Consider the following 25,021-nt stretch of genomic DNA (forward strand, 5'->3'; position numbering starts at 1 on the left):
GAAGCCAATGGGCAGTATTCCACCATTCTGAGCATGGAAGGTATTTTCTCCATGTTCCTCTCAAGTGTTGCAATTCTTTCTTACCCTGGGAATGACCTTGGGAGGAATATGGGGAAATTATCCTTCCATGCACAGAATGGTAAAGCACTGTCCAATGGCTTTGTTTTAGAAAATGTCATTTCCAAGGTTGTGGGACCCACACAGAAGAACATCCATGTGAGTTGGGCATGCTGAATGATGAAAAACAAAATAAAATTGCTCTTTCATCCTCTTCTACAAGCACTGCATCCTTGAAAGGTAGGGAGAGCTATTTTACGCTCCCCAGTCCAGCTTGGTGGTTCCTCTGTATGCCCTCTGCAGCTCTAGATGGGGTGACTCCCAGTGCTCCATGCAGGACATTACATTCTGTGAACTTAAACAGGTTGGTGATTCCTAACCCATGAGAAGTATGCCTGGTCTTGATGAGGGCCAGGGTCTTCTCGGTCCTGGCCCCAATCTGGTAGAATGAGCTCCCAGAAGAGCTGAGGAACCTATTAGACCTTCCACAATTCTGCAGGGCCTGCAGAATGCAGCTCTTCCACCAGGGCAGAGTCTGCACTTACTTTGTTTATTCCATTGTCAATCCTGTTGAATTCAGATCGATTTGAACTTGGGTCATCTTCCTCTTTACCCCCCTCCCCATTGAAACAGGAAAGTGTTCTGCATGTGGTTAGGGTAGTTCAGAAGGGGGGGGGGAAGCCAAGCTTCTTTCTTTCTGTTCTTGAAGTGGGGGGGAGAGGAGCCAAGCAGGGAGCTTCTTTCTTTTCTTGGGGGGGGGGGGGGAGAGGATCGAAGAAGGCAGAGGAGGGAGAAAAAATACAAGACCAACAGAAGTTGAGAGAAATTAGGGGCTTCTCCTTTAAAGCAAGCTTGTCACATGACCAGCTTTGGCCAATCAGGGGTTCTCTACCATGCAGCAAAGTCCAGATTCAAAACAGCCTGCTTTCTCAATCCGGATTTTATAAATATTGAGCATTAAAAGCACTCTAAGATATCGTGCAATAAAGGTAGAGTCACTCCGGATCAATCCTTCTTGCTGCAGAAAGAAAATCTAAATCACCCCAAATCAAAACGGAAATCACATTCTGGGTAGACAGCAGGGACTGAATCGACCTGGGATTGGAATAAAAGCTCCGTGCAGTTTACACCCAGGTGTTTGGCTGAGACTGGGTGGAGAAACATCAACTGGGTCCCTCCTCTTACTACCCCTCTGCTGGAGCAAGGGAGGTCTGCATAGTCTACTGAGGAGAAGGTGGGAGGCAGGTTGAGGTTCTTTGGTAAGTTGCTTTATACTGATGTATGGATTTTTATTGATGCAAACTGCCTCGAGCTAGCTAGCTGGGAGTGGCAGTGAATAAATGAAATAAATAATCTTTCATGGCTCATCTTTCAGGAAGTTCTTTTAAATACTGTCAAGGTGGGGCAACTGTAAACAATGGGAAAGACAGTTCCTGGAAATATCTTGTGCAGTAAGTAAGGTTGGGTTCTATACTTCTGCTTATTATTATCTGCCTGTCCATAATGATCCTCCATTATACAACATGGGTTTCCAGAACTGCAACAATGTAAAGGAATGTGGGAGAACTAGTGTACCTATCCACACATAGATACTAACCATTTTTGTTTAGATTCTACATAGGATAGTGACCAAGGATACAGAGCCTATCATCAATTTCACTGTATAACATATGCTTTCATCTGGTTATGTAAGACCATAATGGGAGAGAGACACCTCTTGTCTTCCTCTTACATGTTCTTTCTCACATTTACAGTATGTAACACTACCCTCACCAAAATTTTCAGACAGGTGGATAGGAAACTGGTTAGAAAACCACACTCAAAGAGTAGTTGTCAATGTTGTTTCATCAGATTGGAGAGAGGTGAGCAGTGGGGTGCCACGGGGCTCAGTACTGGGTCCGGTACTTTTCAACATTTTAATCAATTATCTAGAAGAGGGGGTGAAGAGACTACTCATTAAATTTGCAGATGACACTAAATTGGGAGGAACAGCAAACACCCAAGAATTCAACGAGACCGGAACATGCTGGAAAAGTGGGCAAATGAGAATAAGATGCAATTCAATAAAGATAAGTGCAGAGTTCTATATCTGGGTCACAGAACTGAAAATCATGAATACAGGATGCAAGATATGCTTCTGGGTAGCAGTGTGTATGAACGAGATCCTGTATGCTAAATATGAGCAGACTGTGTGATGTGCTGGTAAAGAGGGCAAATACAGTCTTGGGCTGTATCAGCAGAGGCATCACATCAAAAGCGCAAGATGTCACTGGCGGTCTTTAAGCAGCAGCTGGACAGATACTTATGGATCCTTTAGGCTGATCCTAAATTGAGCAGGGGGTTGGACTAGATGTCCTGTATGGCCCCTTCCAACTCTGTGATTCTATGATTTTGTGAAACATTAAACACATAAATATCAAAGTGAACTTACTGCATCTTTCTCAGGGTTACAAACTTTCACCCAAAGAATGTGATCCAAGAGCCAGTCGATGGGTTTTTCCTTATAAAACATAAATATGAACTCTACTATGAGAGTAATATCTGGAGACTGGAACATTTTTCCTGCAAGAATTTTAAAACAGCATTAACAACTGCCCTGAGTTTTAAAGCTAGAAAACAAGCCTCTTAAGAGAAAGGACTAATGATTACAAGACTGAAGCCCATTCAAGTCATGCAAGTTAAGAATCTGTCATTTATTTCAGGCCTGTAGCCATTACTATACAAGTTATTCTAATTTTCAACTGCTTGATTATCTGTAACAGAAATAAAGCCCGAATGGGATGGTGGGAGGAGTTGGGACTCATCACCTATCTCATTGGCCATCAGTCCAATGAACAGCCAATCAGGTAGGCTGTCCTGTCCTTGGCCACATCCCCCAACAACGTCTTCCATGTGGAAGAAGTGCCAGCCCAGCAGTAAGTCAGGCAGCAAGTGGGAACTGTTACTGTGGGCTAGGGGAGGCAGGCAGCCCCCAGCAGCACTCCCCCTGCCCCACCCCGCCCCGGCCTCACCAGGCCTCAGTGGGCCTGCCCAGGTTGGGGGAAGAAGCCTAGCTTTTCTGCTAGTATAATAATTTACAAACAACCTAACATGTTGAATTACAGGATGAACTAATTTAGTGGATCTTTTAAAAATATTAAACTTATAGCATATTAAAAGAAGCTCTGGGTCATTTTCATGCTTTATCTTCAGCGTAAGACTGTCAACCTAAGATTTCTAGGGCATCCCCATTTCAAAAAGAAATGCCCTTACCAATAAATCCCAGCTGAGAAAACTCAAGAATCATCCAGTCTTCTGAGGACAACTGAAGCGCAAAATTTTTAATTGTGCTGAAGTAATTCTGCTTGACAACGATGTCATCCTCAAGCTAAGGAAACCAAGCAGCTACGTTAAAAGCAAGACCAGCAAAACGGAGAAGTGGTGAAATGGGAAAAAAGACAAAGCACATTTCAATTCAGACACGCATTTTAAATCTACTTGTTTGAATAGCTTCCAGGGCAATGTACTATCAAAGTATTCAAAAACAGTGCAAAGAGGACAATATTTGCTTTATTTTTAAATTCTTTACCTATGGATTAAATTGAAGGCTGCCTTGCCCTCACCATTGAGTGCTTAAAAACATATATCACATCAGCAGGATCTCATCTTCCATCCTTGTAATAAAAATACTTTAGATATTTGGTTCAAACAGATTCCATTAAATAAGGTACTTTAAAAATAAGGTACTGATAATAATCCCAAGTAATACATTAAAATATTAAAGTTTACAATGCAGCTATCTAACTATGCAAGGATCATGTCTACAGTCTAAAATAGATTCAAGTGGGTAGCTGTGTTGGTCTGAAGCAGCACAATGAAATATGAGTCCAATAGCACCTTTAAGACCAACAAAGATTTATTCAAGGCGTGAGCTTTCAAGTGCAAGAGTGCATACACTTGAAACCTGACACTTTGAACAAATCTTTTTTGGTCTTAAAGTTCTACTGGACTCGTATTTTGTCGTACATTCTAAAATGTTCAGCATAAAATTGCACTATGATGGTAGAACGATGCAAATAATAATTCTGCTACGTTCTTTTATCATGTCCCTCTGAACATGGTCTTTACATGGTGAAAGGATACTACTTGGGTCCCTGAACAATACTGCAGGAGTATTGCATAAGGAATAAAATGCATTTTGACAGGCCTTGACTGACAGTGAAAAAGCCTTACTAAATTTCCTGGCCCAGTTCAGATGTCACACACTAAAATCACTACATTGTAGTTTGGTGATGAAGACTTGGCATATATCTCTCCCTTCTCACAACCCTCCCCTTACTCATCTGATTAATAACAATCTTGCCCTGGGACATCTGCATGGGACCATTAAGGAGTTTGTGAACAACCCTTACTCTGCTGAATTAAAACCCAAGTTAAAGATTATACAGCTCTTTAGTTCTTTGCCTTTAAACCCCATCAGGATCATCTGCTTAACAGTGTGTAAAATTTAGTACTTGCATCTCAGTCTCTCTGACTGGCTTTACTACAATCCTGATGCAAAAAGCAAAGCTTATTTATAAAATCTGGCCTTGGCAGTTTACAGATGTTTCTGAAGGTATAGAACAGCTGAAATCTGAAAGTTCATCTTTTTAAAAATGTAATATAATTTAAATTAAAACCCAGACAAATCAATGTTGCTTAGCTTTGGTTTCCTATTGTCCTTATTGTCTAAAAATGTTCAAAGATATGCATCAACCTCAAGTCCCAAGTGGCTTAATTTTCTAATGTATTTTATTTATTATTATATATTTATTAACCGTACACTCTCAGCTAGCCAACTCACAGCAGTGTACAACAATAATGCACACAAACACCTCCGAGCATATTACCTGTTTTGATCCTATCCTATCAAAGTCTGAAATGGCTATTTATTTGTTTGTTTCTTTATCATGTATTTAAGTTCACTCTTCTTTAATAAGAATACTAGTCCCACTTGCATGTGCCTTTATATGCTAGCTTTATACAAGCCAAATCATAATTTACCTGAATGTAGTAAACACCCTTTTTCTGTGCATACATCATAAGAAAACAATAATCCAGATTTTGCTTTGTCCGCCATCTGAAATTAAAGGTAATTTCATAACTTTTAAATCTTAACATGCTTGTACACATTAAAGACATACAATAGCGCAGAACAGGCTTTCTCAATCAGGGTTTCGTGAAACCCTGGGATTTCTTGATGGCCCTGGAAGGGTTTCTTGAATGGGTGGGAGTTAATTAATTTTAATATATTATTTAAATTTGTTAAACATTTATCAGGTGATATGCCATATATGGTCATGTCGAATCATCCACCCCCCTTCAAAAAGGGCCAATGATGGACCTGGAGGGTATAGGAAGGAGGGCCCCTGGGTGGGCATGTACACAGCAGTGCTTCCCAACCATATGATTGTGCCACTTCTGGGGTTTCTGGAAGCCTAAGGAATGTTTCAGAGGTTTCTCAACTGTAAAAAAGTAGAGTATAATTGGACACTTGAGAGAAATGGGGGGGGGGAGGCTAGGTAATTCCATTTCCTTGCTCCCATTCCAAAAGGAAGGGAGCAGAAGCAGCAGCACAGACTCCCAAATTCTTCCCATTAGCCAGCTGCCAGCTCCTGAGAGACCACCACCACTACCACTCTCCAGTGCAGTGTCACCCACAAAACCTGTTTGAATAACCTCAAAGTTTATAGGCATGAGAACTTCAAATGTTGCTCTGCTCACAGACTAGTTTTTTCCCCACCTCCCTCTTTCAGTGGCAGCCCCCGGTGCCCCCTCCAAAGTTGCACCTCAGCAAACCTTTGAGAATGGTGTGAAAAGTGGGCTGAGGAGGGAATGGCTTGGGAAGAGAATCCACAGAGCCTTTCATATCTGCGATCAAAAACTGCTTCCACATGGCTCAAAATTCTTGTGCTTGAGGGTAACAATTCTTGACTAGTAGTATGCATAATAAAGTTAACATGCTCTTCAACCCTACTTTGGCATATATTCTGTTCATGAATATGATATGAAAATAAACCAGAATCTATCACATCCATTTCTGCTGTGTCTCTTACAAAAATGATAAAAAAGTATATGCCCCCCCTACACACACACTTCTAAGGGAAACTACTTACCTGACTCTCTCTTTTGAGTCACCAAATGTCTCTTTTAAGTTTGTCAGATCAGGATAGTATGATGCAGGTGGGGCTATTACCTCCACTAAGCCAGAACTTATTTCAGCAGAAAACCTATAAATCATAAAGTTTTTTAAAAAAATAGATATGCACGTATATATTCTGCAAAACACTTCATTCTAAGTTCCCAGTATGGTAGAATAAACTGAATGTTGAGCTTGTGCTCACATACCAATTCAGTCATGAATTGAGCCCACCTATTGATAAAGGTAAATACAAGTTATAAACATTGCTTGGTATCTAAAGACCCGAGAGGTGACTTCATTGGCTTCAAGGCTACCTCTCACAGCTATTCCCCCCCCCCCGGTCCCCTCTGGGGATCATGCTGTTGCAGAATGTAATGAAGAACATCATACCCCAACTAAAACTTATCACAATTCTCTAATGTGCTAATTGGGATTTGTGGTCCTGCCCATAATCTATTCTTTACAACTGCAACAGATCATCAGCTACTTGTCCGTTCTATATTTCCGTGCCAGCACACCAGGGTCAGGCATCGATGCCAAGCAATCCATTTATTTCATGACAATGTAATCTCCTTATGTCAAGCTGAATCCGTTAATCCCATTTACAAGTAAAACTATTTAGCTGGCCCATTTGGTTTCCTATAATATATAACCCATAAGGTAAAGGTAGACGTATCCCCTCTGCAAGCACTGGGTCATGTCTGACCCTTGGGGTGACGCCCTCCAGCGTTTTCATGGCAGACTCAATACGGGGTGGTTTGCCAGTGCCTTCCCCAGTCATTACCGTTTACCCCCCAGCAAGCTGGGTACTCATTTTACCGACCTCGGAAGGATGGAAGGCTGAGTCAACCTTGATGTAGACAATTATTAATTCTGTGCTCAGAAAACTGTGAAAAGAAAAACCAGTCAAAGTAGTCCCATGACAGTTTATCTGTTAACTTACTCCTTTTCTAGGCTTGCGACAACGCCATTTACGTAATCAAGATCAGTCTGAAAAAAGAAATTAATGCTGTTTTTAAAGGAACATTTTCAAGTGAGTTAAATATATTTAATTTTAATTACTTGTATGATTCTTACAATTTCTCTTGATATTCAGGCAACAGCATCAGTTTTTGTTCAGCTAACATTATCAGAATGTTAAAAAAACATTTGTTTGTGAAAACTTCACCTTTAGAAGCCATTTAGCACTATGTAGACTCACTCGATTGCTTTTACAAGTTACATTTTACCATATGCTTCAATATAAGCACATAATACGCTTATCTTGCCTTGTTTATGAATTGCATATGTACCATATTTACCCAAGAGGAAGTTAACTCCAAGCATAAGATGATCATCATAAAAGGTTGTACATAAAAAGGGTGGATTTTTAAAATAATGTATACAAATATATCACACACAGACCATTCTTCTTGATGGTGCACCTGGAAAAAACTTATCTTCCTTTCATGTACATACAGTATGTTTCAGTTGCTGTTTTACTTGGCAACATAAAATGCAACAAGGACCAGGAAATGTATAGCTGCCTTTAGCAATCTAAATACACATGTACTATTCATAAATGAAGCAGGTAGTTTTGATACAAAGAGCTTAGAAAGAAGGTCTTGGAGCTTAACTATATGTTACAACATTTAAAGGCTTGCCCCTTGTCTTGGAAAGAGAAAACGCACTAGATGTTCACTGTTGAAACTTGAGCCTATTTGGGTTGGGACCAATATGCATAAGCAGAGGGGGCATAAAGCCTTCCCCTTATGGCCCTTTCCCTACCTGAAACAGGTCTAGGGAACAGCTATCTTTCCCGCTGGGAGAAAAACTGCATTTACTTTATCAGTGTGTACAGGTTTACCCAGGGTTTGAATTGGACCACACATGTAACCACTATGTGTTTAAGGAAATGAGAAAACAGCAGCAACTCAGTGGCAGCTGGCTCAGGTCTCTTGCTTACCTTGGATGGTGGGCCCAGATCTGAACAACTGAGAAGGCTGTGAGGAATGCAATTACTTCTGCCACCCTGGCTTATATCGAATCTAACAGCCAAAATTCATTCCTAGAAGCTACTGTGGGAAGTCATAAGGAAGAAAATATTTTGAGACTTCAACCACATCTGTAAAACGCTCCTGTGGAGCGGTAAAAATAAAACAGTAAGGGCTAGGTGGGAGGATAAAGGGGTGGGGCAAATTCATGATAAAAACTCCATGATAGAAACTTGGAGGGGCCAAGTGCTGCTTTCATCTGCCATTGCCATGTGGCTCACAAGCAGTACCTGACAGGAAATCTGCTTCATTGAGACTATCACAAAGTACACATCAATAACAGCAGCAAGTAACAGCCAACTTAGAGGATTAATCACTTCTCCCACCTCAGGTACACAATTTAATGGTCTATGAACCAAAAGACAGTGATCTTTCCACGATATGTGGTTTATTCTAGCATAGAAAGTGTATTGCATTTAAAATGACTGAGATTTTCCCCTGCTGGTAAAAAAAAAACTCCCCCCTATATGATATTCAAAAGTAGATTGCATCAAAGGCACACTGCCTAAAACTTGGTGGATGCTGCTGGCTTAATGCCACTTCTAGCTTCTATTACTAAACAAGCAATAGAGATGTACTAAAACAGCCTATCCAAGTACTTGCAGAGAAAGGCCTTCTTGATTAGCAATCAAGATATTTGTTTTTCCAAAAGGTAAAAAGGGCCAACAATACTAATTTTATTCAGTCCAAATAATCTTAACAAAAGAATACATTCATACTTTTCAGTATGTTTGTTCAAGCAACTTCTTTCAAATTTCAGTTATGACTATATAAGGTTAACAAAATCTGAGAACTGGAAGGTTTTTGCCCTTCATCTGGTCATTCAATGACGTTTTGTGCAGTTCCATTTAAGGATATGCATGATTATCTCTCACACCAAAGCCAACAGGGCCACATAAAGCATTGCTGCTGTTTCCTCATCTCACTCTGAATTTACAATGTGCACAGGAAAGAAAAAGAAATGCTGATGCCAAATGGTGTAAATGAGGAATTCTCCAGAAATATGTCCATGGATTTGGGACACAAGTGCTCTTCTATGTAGATTTTTCTGGTAGGAAGTCCCACAGAACTGTGGTATTTAACGCTGATGCCAAGAATGAGACAATGTCACATTTCATTTGCATAGACCATATTCTGTTTTGGGATGAATGTTTTACTGTTGTTTGAACTTCATCCAGAATCAAAATCACACAGAGCTGGAAGAGACCATAAAGGGCCATCCACTCCAGCTCCACGCCCCTCCCACTTTCTTGGGGGTTTAAAAATCACACACTTTTGACAAGTGCTCATCCAATCTTCTCTTGAAAACTTGCAACAAAGAGACTCCGGTACCCTCCGAGGCAGCATATTCCATCCATGAACAGCCCTCAGAGTCAGAAGATGCTATCAAATATTTAACTGGAACCTCCTTTCCCATAATTTGAATCCATTGCTCCTAGTCCTTGTCCCTAAAGCTGGCCCCTCTTTATATAGTTAAACACAGCTATCATATCACCCCTTGCCGTCCACTTCTCCAAGCTACACATACCTACCCGTATTTGCCGGCGTATAAGACGATTGGGCATATAAGACGACCCCCCAACATTTCCACTCAAAATATAGAGCTTGTTACATTACATTACAGTACTATGGGCCACTATGGGCAGCTATGTCTATCCCAACTGAAGTGCACCCGGCGCATAGGATGACCCCCCCACTTGGAGGCATGTTTTTCAGGGGGGGAAAGTAGTCTTATACGCCAGCAAATACTGTAACTCTCTCAACCTTTTCTTGTAAGGCATGGATTCCCTCTACCATCCTAGTCACCCTTTTCTGAACATGCTCCAACCTGTTAATATCTTTCTTGAACTGCAATACCTTGAACTGGGCACAATTCAGATATGAACCAGTCACAAGACTGTGTCCCCATAGTGTGTTTGAATGAGCTGCTCAACCTTGCAAGAATGTTATTTTTCTAGTAAACAGAGCAGCAAGCTGCAATTAGTACACTAATTAGTTTCACTCTAAATGCAGGTAGGATACTTTGAAAAGTTTGTGCCTGCAAGAGATTGACAAGTGTTTCACCACCAAATTAAGTTCAAGTTAATTTGATCTAGAAGAAGAGCTAATACTTATATGCCACTTTTCGCTACCAGGAGTCTCAAAGCGGTTTACAATCACCTTCTCTTTCCTCTCCCCACACCAGACAGCCAGTGGAGTAGGTAAGGCTGAAAGAGCCCTGATATTACTGCTTAGTCAGAAAAATGCTGGGGTGAGCCCAAGGTCACCCAGCTGGCTGCATGTGGAGGAGCGGGGAATCAAACTCGGGTCACAAGATTAGAAGTTGATGCTCGTAACCACTACATTAAACTGGTGTAGTACTAAATAGTACTTCTGCAATAAATGTATACCAGACCGTTTTCCATTTGGCATAAATGCCCTTAAAGTCTTTGATATAAATTGACTTGTGTCTAGAAATAAACCCACTACCTGGTAGCTTTTAATCAGCCAGCTAGGCACAATCATTTTGCTTGTGCTACAGCCTAATGACCAATATTAATTAGGGCAGTGGTCCCCAACCTTTTTTTGGTTGGGGACCGGCAGGGCGACGGCCATGCCCGGGCATTGCGCATGCGCGGCCTGGCCGCACATGCGTACATGCGCACATGCGCGCTGCGCGGCCGAAATCGCGCATGTGCGGCACTTTCACGCATGCACGAGAGTGCCACGCATGCGCAATTTCGGCTGCGCAGCACGCATGTGTGCATTCGTGGCATGCGCAATGCGCGTGCATTCGTGGCATGCGCAATGCGCGGCGCAGCCCTTATTCCCTCTCCCCCCCTCCCGCAGTAAGAAGCTTCCCGGGCCGCAAGCTTGCGGCCTGGGAAGTTTTTTACTGCGGGGGGGCGGGGAGAGGGAACCGCGGCCCGGCGCCCTGGCCTTCGCAGCCCGGCACTGGGCTGCAGACCGCAGGTTGGGGACCACTGAATTAGGGAACTGAAGAGGCATTTATTAAACATGCATGGTGTATCCTATGTTTTTTTTTAAATGAGAGGACAGAGAGAACATAAGTTTTGTCCTTATTTGTTAAAATACCAAAACTCTGCTGAACGAGACTTCATCATACCATAACAAATACTTTGGTCTAGGTTTCACTTGAAAAATTGTGGAAATCCAAGTCAATAAAGCCTAAGAATATATAACCACATTTGTTCATCTTAATTCCTGATTACCCTTTCCTCTTCTCCCTTTGTAATCATCTGCAGTGTTGGATTTTTGTTTACAAGGCACCTGGGGCAGAGGCCTGGATATATTTTTGGTCCTGTTATGCTTGAAAGCACCATGTATACTAGTATTATTCTAGAGACAAATTCTAAACTAATGCATATTAACAAAGTATAGTGCTGACAGGTCTCCATATCGACGTCAAGAAGATTGCAATGAACTCTCCCTCTAGTCTAGTACCTCGCTGTTATGTTCCAGAAACACAGCAACCATATGCACTAGTACTGGCATGTTGGAAAGAATCTTGGTACAGAGATTGCCACTGGACGCTTGTATTTCAAAAGATTGCCAGAGTGTTCTTGAGCCCATAATGCCGTTGCATATATGTGCCAGATGGAAATTGCAAAAACTGGTTTCCTTATGTAAATCACAGGCAAGCTCTACCCCCACTTATTCTGCACAAGATTGTAGTTCATGGCATCTCAAGCCACTGCTGAGTCTATAACACCTTCTGTCCATACTGTATTCTGCTAGGGAAAAGTAATAGACACTCACACATACTTCAGTTCAACCCACTAGGAACTTCCAGAAAAACAAAATTCCTTACCCACACAAGTACCCTTGAATTTTTGTGGAATGTTTTTAAGTCTGTTTAATTCTCCTTACTGAGCTTGAACCTGCTACATGTAGAAGATTGAAAGAAAATTTAATCCTGTAAATAGGTACAATGCGCCTTTTCATGAGCTGAAAACAGCATCATTGTTCCATGTACAGTATGAGCAGTTGATAAAAGGAAATGAAGAGTGGCATGTAGGAGGCATAATCACAGACAATACTTCTTATAGGACTAATTATAGACAGACTGAAAATACAAGTGGGTTACCTCTCCGATGAAGACGACCATAACACAGTCTAGTTTCTCTTCCGGTGACAACTTATCAATCAGAGAGTGAAGAGTTTCAGTAAGATAAGGTCTTACTTTTCTCTTTACAGTAGGAATTCCCATCACTATAGAAACTGAAACAAACAAAAGATAAACTTATATTGCTTAAGTTGGGAAGGAAAAAGAAGGGGTTGTCATGCAAATTTAGAACAAGCAAGAAAGATAAACCACAAAGTAGATTCAAAACTGCAAGTATAAATGAAAAGGGGAAATATATAAATACTTGGAAGAAGTGACAGAGCTTGAAAGTGATACAAACATAATATGTGCATCATAAGCTAGGGCCATTTCCGCATATTAGTAAAAATAGTGTCACCCCCGCGGAATGGCAAAGCACAACATTATATCGTGCTCCCTTGGCCCTACTCACCTTTTTGCTGTCTCACCTTTGTCTGCCTTCTCTTTGCACATCTTATCTTCCTGCTGGAAGAAGCGGAAGAGGGCAACACACCTTTTATGCGTTGCGCTTCCACCTGTCAATCAATTCAGGCAACCAGTCCCCTTTCTCCAAGAGTTTAAGGTCCTGCGATGCCTTTGGGGATGGAGGCACCCTCTTCGGGAGCTCCTAGACATAGACCCCTTGGACCAATCATTTTGAAATTTGGAGGAGAGTCAGGTAAGAGACTCCCTGAAAGTTTGGAGGCTGTACCTCAAACCCCTACCCCCCACACACCTGGGAAAGGCAGGAATGGCAACATTTCCATTATAGTCTATGGCGCCATTGACTTCCCTAGGTGCTGAAGCTGAAGCAGCCAAGTCCTTAGATAAATAAGTAGATTAATATTTACTTGGGGGGGGAGGTGGATTGGGGGGCAAGAAAACTTTCAAGAGGTACATTTTGTTGAATTAAATATTCTTATTTTTTTTTAATTTCTGGCATCACCTAAATGCATATCTGCCTATATGTTGCTCCAGGAGGTTTGCCATTTTTTAAAAAGTAATTCTTGTCCCCAGGAACAATGGAGAGGGAGGCAGGAGCAAGGATGGGACACTGCAGACTACTTTATATTATTATTATTATTATTATTATTATTATTATTATTATTATTATTATTATTATTATTATTATTATTATTATTATTTTGATTTATTTCCCGCCACTCCCAAATGGCTCATGGTGGGTTACAGTGTCTTAAAAACCCCATTAAAACTCCCATTTAAAATGTCACAACATGGCGGCACAATAATAAGATCCCCTTCCTACCCCCATTCCTAAAAAAGGAGGGGTGGAGGAGAAGGAGGTCAACGATGTTCAAGAAGAAGCCCGGGGGAGAGCAGTCATTGTACCCCAGCAGCCCCAGCCTCAACCATAGACCTGGCGGAAGAACTCCGTCTTGCAGGCCCTGCAGAACGTTGAAGGGTCCCGCAGGGCCCGCAGCTCTCCCGGGAGCTCATTCCACCAGGTGGGGGCCAGGACTGAAAAGGCTCTGGCCCTGGTCGAGGCTAGGCGTGCTTCCCTAGGGCCGGGAACGACCAGAAGATTCTCACTCGCAGAGCGCAGAGCCTTTAGCGCATTTGAGCCTCCATACCTTCCTTCTATTGGTTGCCTGCTGGTTGCTCTCCAGTCGCTAATGCTTTTTAGGGTGGTGAATCCACTTTTGGGGATTCCCAGAGAAGCACTTTAAAATGGAGGATGTAGCGAGCAGTCAGCGGGCCAGACACTAGATGTAGACGATGTCATGTAAAGGGGCAGGAATATTCAGCTTGCATTTGACTGGCATGATGCTACATTTAAAGGGTGTGGAAATCCCCCAAGTTTCACCGAGATTTGTGCAAAGAAAGTACTCCATACCTCTGATAAATATTATTATCTTTTTCAGCAGGGGAAAAAATATTAATTTTGTTCAGAAGCTGAAATACATACCGTATTTGCCGGCGTATAAGACGACTGGGCGTATAAGACGACCCCCCAACATTTCCACTCAAAATATAGAGTTTGTTACATTACATTACAGTACTATGGGCCACTATGGGCAGCTATGTCTATCCCAACTGAAGTGCACTTGGCGTATAGGACGACCCCCCCCCCACTTGGAGGCATGTTTTTCAGGGGGGAAAAGTAGTCTTATACGCCAGCAAATACTGTACATTTGGTGCTAGAAAGTTTTTTTCAACACACTTCCTCTACACCTTCATTGGTTATGTATACAGTTCATACTTATCAGTAACATAACAACATTCACATTTGTTCCCGGTCCTGCTAACTGAAAATTCCCTTGTACTCAGTGTCTCATTCAGACATGCAGTTTTCTCATCAGCCATTGTGGATCCATGAGCAGTCTTAAACAACTGGCAACAGGGACCCACTCATGGCACTGCATCCTTCCTGGGGGGGAGGGAGAAGTAGTGCAGGTTTCTGCTATGTCCACCCTGCCCAGGGCAGTTAGCTTGTAATGGCAGCAGCTCTGTCTGCTTCATATGGGAAGATGGACACCCCTTGCTTGGCCCTGCTGGGCAGCCCCATTCTTAGACTTTTGCCCAATATCCTTGGATGACTACTATGAAAAACCTCAGAGCAGGGGGGGGATCTGTTGCCTGAATTCAACAGATTATTGATTTATAACCAATACTTTAACCCATTTTTTTTAGCACCTCCAGTCCTCAAATTGACCTCCAGTCCTCAAAATATTAAATACAAGATAAGATTCAGATGACATAGGTACGATGTTTGGATATGAAAGTATTAGAAGTATATTGGACATGCCACTATATTTCACTAAACCTGTCTCACAGGGAGAAATTTAGGGTTTTAATTAACTTTTTTGCTAATTTGCCTGTCAAAATATACACTGAATCAAGTCCTATTGAGACAGCTTCCATGCACACACACAGAATGTTTCATATAAAACCCATAATGCTTTACTAGGTGAATTTCATAGATGTCATGCATTATCAAAGACTCATCTTAATAAAAATGTACAAAATCCACATGATGCAAAAACTCACTAGGACCATTTCTGCACAAGTCATTTTCCTTAGCTCACCCTTTCTTTGTTCATGGGTTTATTCTGGTTTCCTGATGATATCACCTCCCTGCCAGGGCTTTCATGGGGCTGACACGACTCTGCCTGCCCATTGCCCTGCAATAAGGGAATGTGGATAAATCCACAGTCCCTTTTTGATCATGGGAGACAACAAGCAGAAAGTTGCAGCAGGGATGTCAGGAAGGGAAAACATGGGCTGACACTTTCCCCACCCTTCCAACTCCCACCCACCCCCAAGAGTCACTTCCGTCCTCTTCCTCTCACCCATTTTTTTCACAGGACTTTTTTCAAAGCCTGCTTCTGCAGGATCAGCAAGGGAGCCTGCTCCCTGGAATTGTGCTGTAGAGGAAATCTTGCGTGTATATAGATATAGATATAGATATAGATATAGATATAGATATAGATATAGATATAGATATAGATATAGATATAGATATAGATATAGATATAGATATAGATATAGATATAGATATAGACATACACATATACATATACATATACATATACATATACATATACATATACATATACATATACATATACATATACATATACATATACATCTGTAAACCGCCCGTGGCGCCGCGGGCGCCACGGACTAAATAAGACAGTAAGAGGTTCTGGGGCGGGATGTGTCCGGGATGAGGAAGGGTCCAGATTGGACCCTTCCTCATGACAGACAATCAGAGGGACATATATTTTAAAGGCTGGAACTGCATTGCTACACAGTTTCAGTGTAATGAAATTACACCCAGTCCACTTCATGCACGCATTGCTTGAATCATGCTTAGGTGGAGGGGTGACTGGAGCTCAGGGGCAGAGATGTGTTTTTTCTTCTTTTTTTTAGGGACTGTAGCCTGACCATGTGGGAGGGAGCCAAGGTGGATTGCCCTGCCGCTTTTTCTTTGGCCCTGCTACTCTCCTCCATTTGGAGCCACGCTGCAGAGCCTAGGAAAAGCAGCAGGCGCCCCCTTTACCCCTCACCCCTCTGCGCTGCTCCCACCAGCAAAGCCCATGTTGTTCCCTGCCATCTTCCCTGCCACTTTTCCCTTCACCCCACTGCACTGATCCGTTTGGAGCCATGCTGGAGAGCCGAGTAAAAGTGGCAGCTTTCTCCTTCACCCTGCTGTGCTGCTTGCAAATCAAGCTCCCCTGCAAAGAAGGGGGCGAAGACACGAAAATAACAATTGGCTAACTTTAAATCATTATTATATTGTCACGGCTCTGTGTTGCTATGCAGATGTTTATTTTTTTTGTAAAAATATATTTTTCTATGTTTGAAGAGGGGGCGTTAGGATGTGAGAATATGGCGCTTAAAGGTGATTGGTAGTTGATACTGCGTCACAGTGTTGGCAAGTCAAAATGGGAGGAAGTGGGTTGTCGTGACTTTTGGTCAACCATCTGGCTTGCCTGGAAGCAAAAATCCATGACAAGACAGGGGGATAAAGCGAGAGGAGATTCCTGTCAGGAAGACGGAAACTGCACGGTCAGTGGGTGCGAATCTATAACCAGGAGTAATAGGACTCCCCACTGGGAGAGTGCAAGTTTACCAATTCACATGAAGGAAGTCACTGCAGCTAAATAACATGATCACCTACTGGAACAAAGGGCATAGTTTGATCATTCACTAAAAGCAATTAATAGCTAGAGATGGTCCCCTGATCTGTTCTACATTTCATACTCTATGGTCCCTACACAGCAAGGAAACCTTTACTGAATTTATGAGCTTGTGAAAAAAACTCCATGCACTGTTATTTTTTAAATCTTAAGAAAAGACATGCCATTTCACATTCGTGGATTTTATTGTATACCTTAATATCAAAAGTAGTGAGATCTGCATAAGACAATAAAAGAGAAGGATGAGGACAAAATTTCTTTCATCTTGGATTCAAACAGCTCTAAGGGATAACCAGCAAAAGAAATAAGGTTTCTTTATTGCTTTGGAAGTCATGCCAACCTATAGCTACAGCCACAAAGTCTGGACATATATTTAAGAACATCAATCACAAAAATCTTGTCAATTTACCTCCTGTTCGTCCAAGGCCGATCTGTACAGAAGGCCGAAGACTTCCTTCATTTTTCAGTAAATGAGGCAAGTGGTAATATATATTTGGCACTTGAAGAGATTTTCTGCTTGTTAGCTCCTTCAACAATTTTAATGTTTCATCTGAAAACACAACAAAAGAGACATAACTACTTATCCAACAGTGAAATCTAACAAAAATCTTAAACCCCACCCGCGGCGTCACGGACGCGGCAGATTAAATAAAGCTGTAAGGGCTTGGGGGGAGGAGTTAGGGCGGGCTCTGTCCGGGATGAGGAAAGGTGCCAATTGGACCCTTCCTCCGGACAGAGCATTGGAGGGGCTAATCGGCAGGCGCAAAGCGCCTGCCGATTGGCCTCTCCGATTCCCGCCCCGCCAGCAAGGGAGCAATTGTGAGCTGCACACAGCGCGGCTCGCAGTTGCTCCCTTGCCGGCGGCCTGACGCGTCAGGAGGCGCGAAGCGCCTCCGACGCATCAGGCCGCTGGCAAAGGGAGCACCCGCCAGCCACGCGACGCGTCAGGCCGCCATGTCCTGCGTGCCGGCAGCCTGCCGACTCGCCAGCCGCGAGAACATGATCTAGCACCCACTGTATTGTAAGTACAGTGGGCTTGATTACTAGTATAACAATATGTTCCAGACACCCTGTCCTGGAACGTCCAAGGTAGCCCAATGTCATCAGATCTCAGAAACTAAGCAAGGCCGGTCTTTGTTACTAGATATGGATGGGAGACCACAAAGCAGATAGGCAATGGTAAGTCACCTCTGAATGTCTCTTGCCTTGAAAATTGTATGGGGTCATCATAAGTCGGTTGTGACTTGACTGCACTTTCTACCAGTACCTGGATGTTTCATATTTATGGAATGGAACTTTTAAACTAACATTTTAAAATGGATATTCTACCCTTTTGTATGTTCTGTGAATGGCTTAGAAATTACAATTTAAAAAACCCATCATAACATAACAAAATACCACAATTTCATAACAAAATACAGCACATAAGATCTCTCAAACCCATTAGAGTGATCAAAAATAATCTTTAAAATAACTCTGGAAATAGTGTAGGAAATAAAATGTCCAACTCAGGATACCACATGACCCGCCATCTTCTAGAACTCCCCTCTCCCATTTTTCAGTTGATTGTTGGCTGTTACACTGCCTCACCCCAAAATTCCATTCAGCCTTTCAAATCTGATTGGCCCAAGCGGAATAGGGGGAAGGCAGAATCTTCTCCTGTGCATCACAATAATCATTTCACATTTTAAACACATCTTCAACCTGTACCTGAAACGCTATTCAGTGCATCTCTACTTCCATTTGTTTCTGCCACTGCACGTCTGAACTGTTCCAAGATGGCGTTTAATTCAGAGGAGCGCTGGAGGGTCCTATGCTCAGCTATGCGAAGACGTTCCTTCAAAGCGTGAAATTCCCTTTGATACGCAGTTAGCTTTTCTAGATATAAAATAATTCAGATTATTTATTTATATACCACCGCTCTCCAAAGTCTCGCGGTGGTTTACAGAAATTCATAAAAACAATAAAATCCCATAAAAACACATTAAAACATAATTAAAACACAATATCACAACGGCAGATACTAACCCACTCCCCTCCCCCTGTCCAGCAAGGTCTATTACTCTCTATCTGGGAGCGAGGGACTTAGTTGGTTTCAGCTATAGATCCACAGCTGACAACGCCAGGAGTTTTCTGTTAAAGAATAGCAGCTTTCACAAATCAGTTTACAATTCTGCCACAAAACTAAAAGCACTTAATTTTTTACCCAAACAACTGAGTGACCTTTGCTGCTTTGCTCTTCACTGCAATGACACAGAGCACCATTTTAATTCAACAAGTGCAAGAGATACCTTATGAATGATTTCTAGTAAGAAATTATCACCTCTAGAAATACATACGTTAGAAATATATAGAAATACATAGAAATGCATGTGTTAATTTATTATCATTGTTTCATGTAAATCGCCCTAAGCCTGCTCAGCTGTTTAAATGGCCCAATCTCCCAAAATAAACCATACAAAAGCTCAGGAAATGTTCAGGGGGTACAAAATGGGCCAATTTTGTGGCAAAATTTGGTTTGTGCACTGGTTCGTAGCTATCCATAGTTACCATTTATTTGAGTTTAATTCCTAGGGGAAATATAGTAAAGGAAATGGATATGTCAACATTGGAGACAGATGTATCCTTTTTTGTGGAATGTTGAGAGTAATTAACTGAATGTTGCCATTATGCTCCACCTGTCTTCTGTAAAGCATAGAGGCAACATTATAGCATCTTATTTGAAGTGGAGTAATTGGGTGTGTAGAGTTATCTCCCTTGTTCTCATACGTGTCCCCAGAACCTCCCCATCCCTAGAATCTGTTAACCATCTTCATTATGCTGTATGATCATTTATTGCTCACCCTCTTCCGGTATGTATGGACTAGTAATTTCCGATGAATTGTATCTGAAGAAGTGGGCAGCACCCAAAAGCTTACATATTGAATAAAACTTTGTTGGTCTTAAAAGAGCCACTAGACTCAGAGTTTGTTCTGTTGCTTCGGGCCAACATTCAGACAGTGGTTTCCCCCCCCCCCCCATAGCAAGCATTGACTAATTAAGCGGCTAAATTGCTAAACAAGTGTGATCAAGCTTCTTGCAGGAACATTTTAACATAACTTTTGTAAATTTATTGGATCTTATTGTTATTTTATGGTTTTTAGGGGACGGGGTTATGTAAGCCACCTCAAGCCTTTGGGGAGAGGTGGGGTATAAATACAACAACAACAACAACAACAACAACAACAATAATAATAATAATAACTTCTGTGTCACAGTATGTTTAACCTGTTGCAAACAACCTTTTAAATTATCCATTTTAAAAGAGTTGTTATATCCCCCTCAACACCAGTAATTTATTATTGCTATGATTTTGTAAGCAAATATAAATATTTTAATAATTAAAATTATAATTACCACATCTGACGATCTGGTGATGTAATTGTAAAGGGAATTGACTTAATCTTAAATGGGAGCAAAAGTAAGGAAGTGCCTGAAGTCATAAACTCCCACCTTCTGCTATAATCCCCCAAGAGAGACAGTACCAATAAGAACATCAATGTTACTTTTCTTACATATCTCCCTCTGCACCAGTTAGACCCAGAGGCTTGTGGTTCCTTAAAACAAAGCACCAAACTATGGGGAAAACCCTTCAGGCATGGAACCTTAATTCTTTGGTAGAAACCTCACACTCTTAGTCCCCGAAGACTGGGATGGGGGGGGACAATTGCAAGTGAGTGAGATGCAGGCATGGAACTAAGCTCTCTTCTTGTTTTATATTCACAATTGTCCTCTCTCACTCAGCTGGGCACCATCAGCAATCATGGTGGGCCAAGCCTGTGCACACGTGTAAGAATGCCTATGGTGTTCTGGCAGGGACAGAACATGCCGCATTCGGGTCCATGGCGGTTCCCTGTGGTGTGGAACTAAATGGGGTGTTTTTTTACATTCATGAAGGTGGAATTGCGTCACAACCTTCATGAAAGTAAAAAACCCTGCTGCTTCCTTGGCAAACTGCAGCAGAATCTTTCAGCCCTGGCTGCGTGTGCACATGTAGAAATCTGGGTCGGACCATGTCTGGCAGGGGAAATCTTCACCGGAGCATACACAGGAAGCAGCGGGGGAACAAGAAACCAGCAGCAGTCTGGTGCGGCCACTGGAGTGCATAATAGGTCGAAGCTAAACTGATATCTTATTCAAAGTCCCAACAGATATAAAAGACTCCAGATCACTAGGCAGTATTTATATTACTATTTACAGTGTTGAAGACTAATCAGACGAATTTTTAAAAAATACTGCAAGAATTCCAAACAGAACTGGTTTCTACCTTGTCTTTTCTTACTGCTAAGCCATAACAAATGTTACAATAAAAGGGTCAGAACATTTTATTTTTATAAAGTGAAAATTTTCCAGAACTAGTTTCAAGATCCTAAAAGACATAGTACAGCATTCAAGAACTCTCATAACAGATTATGTGTTTAAAGAAACTGTACAAGAGCACAAAGAAGTCTGTTATCCACTAGACTTTAGAAATTAAATGTAAATATTTGAACTGCCTGACATTTTCCATTCTGAGAAAAATAACTCTATGCCTGCACCTTCAGTGGTTTCATTTTACAACTTTCCCCAGTCTTCCAATCTGTTCTCAAACAGAGTAGGCCTAACACACAAAGTTCCACAAGACAGAACCATTCCCTGCCCTACACTCACAGCACGTGTCAAGACAGCTTCTACAACCTATTAAAAGCATCCTCTCTTTTCAGAGACAGGCACTAATATATGGACCAAGTCAAAAGAAATCAGCTTCTGTCTAAAAAAGTGCCAAGTGCTCCTAGTGGAAAATATTCCAAGAATTTCTGTCAAGGTCACTTTCCATTCTGTATCCACAAGCATCCATGACCATAGATGAGCTAGTGGTTGAACCAGATGCCACAATGAAGTCCCTTTAAAATGGTTTCATTAGTCACCATCCTCCAAGTGGCACTGGAGATCTTCCACTATTACAGTTGAGCTCCAGATGACCAAGATTAATCCTCCTGGAAAATATGGCTACTTTGGAGTCATTATAAATCTCTAAGATCTTTGTATTCCCCAAACCTTGCCCGCCCTAGGTTCCACCCTCAAAATCCCTGAGTATTTCCCAATCCAGAACTGGTAACCCTAGGTTTCAAACTCACTGCACTCCATATAAAACTGCCTCTATGTGGCACATTCAGCTGGTTTAAAGGACATTAAAACAACAATCACTACAGGAATCTCTGTGTTTTGCATGCTGATCACCCTCATGAATGCATCAATAAACACATGGCTCCCCTCAAGTCAAGCAATGGTCTTGTATGTTCTTGTATGGGCTGCTTCACATCAGAGCCAAACCATATATTCCTAGATTCTAAGACTGTTTTCTTGCAAAGGAGAACTTGGTGACTTGTGAATGATATTGCTCTGTTCCTTAATCATGCACAGAATGCTACACATATTAACTTGAACTATGAATGCAGCAGTTTGTAGATGGGATTTTTGTTGATTTCCCATTTTTCATTGCAGCCCCATACAATGCAAGTTTGATCTATCCATTCCCAAGCAGCCTTCAATTCCCATGAGCAGCTTTTCTATTCTAGGGATATCAGCCAATAACCATTCTGCACATTCCAATTCATTTGCAGTTCTTTGGATCCAATATACTCCTGCAATACATAGTCAAATCATATGTAATTTAGAAGCCCTGATCAGATATAAACACCTTTCTTGTGCTTCCTGAATCCTACACAAGGTGTCATATGCGAATGAAAACCTGTATTTTTGCTATGAGGGCCTCTCTACCAGTATGAGAACTCCAGCCACGTATGATTGTAATCAAGCCTACTCTTTAAAACTTAGATACCCAGTGCAAAAATCATTTTGATTTGAGGATTCATCTCTTTTTCTACTGCCAAATCAACATGCACAAAGCACAGCATTGCTTTAAAGAATTAGACTAACCTTATCCCTGGCCTTCACTCTTTCCAGTTTTTCTTGAAACACAACCCTCTAAAAAGTACATCACTTGTTTTGCAAAGATATTTCAGACTTATTGGGCAGATAGCAACAGATGCTGGTGTCTCAGAATTCAACACATATTGGATAATGCACTTTCAATGTGCTTTTGCAGCTGGATTTTCCTGTGCAGAACAGGAAAATCTACTTCTAAAGTGCACTGAAAGTGCAGCATCCAACGTGTGCAGAATGGACCCTGGGCTCTTCCAATTGACCTGGTAACATCACTGGTGCAACTCAGCACTGAGTAAAGAAACCATGCATTCAACAAGTGCACAGAGATGATAAGCCTGCAACTTTCATGTAGACAAGAGAGATTGGTTTGCTTGTTTTTTAAAGGACAGTGTTACCTGCCATGAACCATGTCAGTGGGAGTGGTGGATATAAATATAATTATAAAATAAATAAATACAACCAAAAGCTTATACAGGAACCACAGAAAAAAACCAATCCCCTACCCCCCAACAGAAAGCTGTTCAGAAGGTGGGGCTAAATACACTGTCTCCCAGGATCTGTTACAACTTTTCGTACTGGTATATGTTGAACAGTAAAGGAGTTACAATATAATATTTTAACTGTGGGCAAAATGAAATTTAAACTTTGTTTGCATGGCTTGTAAACCATGTAGCGAAAATGTGCCTGACACACAGGTGTGGTACATTCAAATGAGTAGCCGTGTTGGTCTGAAGTAGCACAATGAAATAGAGTCCAGTAGCACCTTTAAAACCAACAAAGATTTATTCAAGGCATGAACTTTCGAGTGCAAGCACTCTTCTTCAGACTACATGTAACTGTTGTACATCTGCCAGGAAAGTTATTTCCCCGTAAAGCATTAGGATACAATTTAATAGTTCTTATAAACTAAATAGTTTTATTCTCCCCTGATGGAGATGACCACTTAAAAAAAAAACAAGGAAACTGTTAAGAGTAAATTTTAAAATTTAAAATAAAACCAGACAAGTTAAATCAAGCATGAAAAAATAATAAAAAGATATGTAAGGGTGAATTATAAGAATGCCTATATATTGATATTTTGAAAACCGCTTAATGGAAGTAAATGTTCACTAGATGGTATAGTATCATCAAAGCCTTCTTGGTTACATATTAGAAGTAAAGGTACCCCAAAGTCTTTCGTATTTTTACTGTTTAATGGAGGAAAATGATTCAATTTTTCCACAAGCGGATTCAAATAACTGTCCTGTTGAGATACAAACAAGACTCAATCCTTTCTAAACACTGTAGAATCCAAAGTAAATGACTCTTATATTCATTAATAATAAGTCTGTCATGTGGTCTATTATCTCATTACATTTAAAAGGCACAGGTCCTTTATTGGAGTCACATCACTATCTCAAATGCACCAACCAGCCTCCAACCTATACTTCTGTCTTTAATGGGAAATGCACACAACTTCTAGAAGCACATCTTGAAATAGGGTATCTCATCTCAGATATGCATATTACAAGTTTGGGCATTGTGCTTTAATTTGTTTGTCCCCAATGGAGCAGAACACCTGTGTCTTGCTGTGTAAAACAGAATACGAAAAGGTCTACGTGCTTGTGTATGCAGTCAGTTCCCGAAAATAATAAAGACAAAACCCCATTGCTATGAAAATCATAACAGCAGAAAAGATGACAAGATCAAGACACGAGAAATTTGTTTTAGAAAAATTCAGCTCTGACATAATTAATGTTGACTTAAAAACATTAAAGGGCACTTCAAATGGGATTTATTTTTTATTCTCACATCACACCCAACTACAGGATGAACACACTGCACATAGCTGGGTCCTGCCTAGATTTCCACAGATATTCAGAGAAGCGATTTCTACCTATTCTACAGTTGCCAGCTCCAGGTTGGGAAACACCTGCAATTGGGTGCTAGAGCCTGAGGACGGTGGGATTTGGAGAGAGAAAGGAGGTATATCAATGAGGTATAATACCATACAGTATACTTTCCAAAGCTGCTACTTTCTCCTAGTGACCTGAACTCTGTCACCAGGATATCTCCA

At 41.3% G+C, this 25,021-nt stretch overlaps 1 protein-coding gene across 3 annotated transcripts in view; it reads right to left on the reverse strand.

Annotated features, from left to right (window-relative positions):
• MGAT4A (alpha-1,3-mannosyl-glycoprotein 4-beta-N-acetylglucosaminyltransferase A) overlaps nt 1-25,021 on the reverse strand; it is a 78,461-nt gene that overhangs the window by 23,099 nt on the left and 30,341 nt on the right. For all 3 annotated transcript variants that reach the window (XM_077343464.1, XM_077343466.1, XM_077343465.1), the window contains exons 3-10: nt 18,709-18,876; nt 17,408-17,548; nt 12,338-12,471; nt 7,161-7,207; nt 6,192-6,305; nt 5,080-5,155; nt 3,310-3,424; nt 2,489-2,619 (exon numbers count right to left, since the gene is read on the reverse strand). In XM_077343464.1, the coding sequence (XP_077199579.1) occupies nt 2,489-2,619; nt 3,310-3,424; nt 5,080-5,155; nt 6,192-6,305; nt 7,161-7,207; nt 12,338-12,471; nt 17,408-17,548; nt 18,709-18,876 (926 nt within the window). The remainder of the gene's footprint in view (nt 1-2,488; nt 2,620-3,309; nt 3,425-5,079; nt 5,156-6,191; nt 6,306-7,160; nt 7,208-12,337; nt 12,472-17,407; nt 17,549-18,708; nt 18,877-25,021) is intronic.

Source organism: Paroedura picta, chromosome 6 (genome assembly GCF_049243985.1).
Source record: "Paroedura picta isolate Pp20150507F chromosome 6, Ppicta_v3.0, whole genome shotgun sequence".
Classification (NCBI taxonomy): Eukaryota; Metazoa; Chordata; class Lepidosauria; order Squamata; family Gekkonidae; genus Paroedura; species Paroedura picta.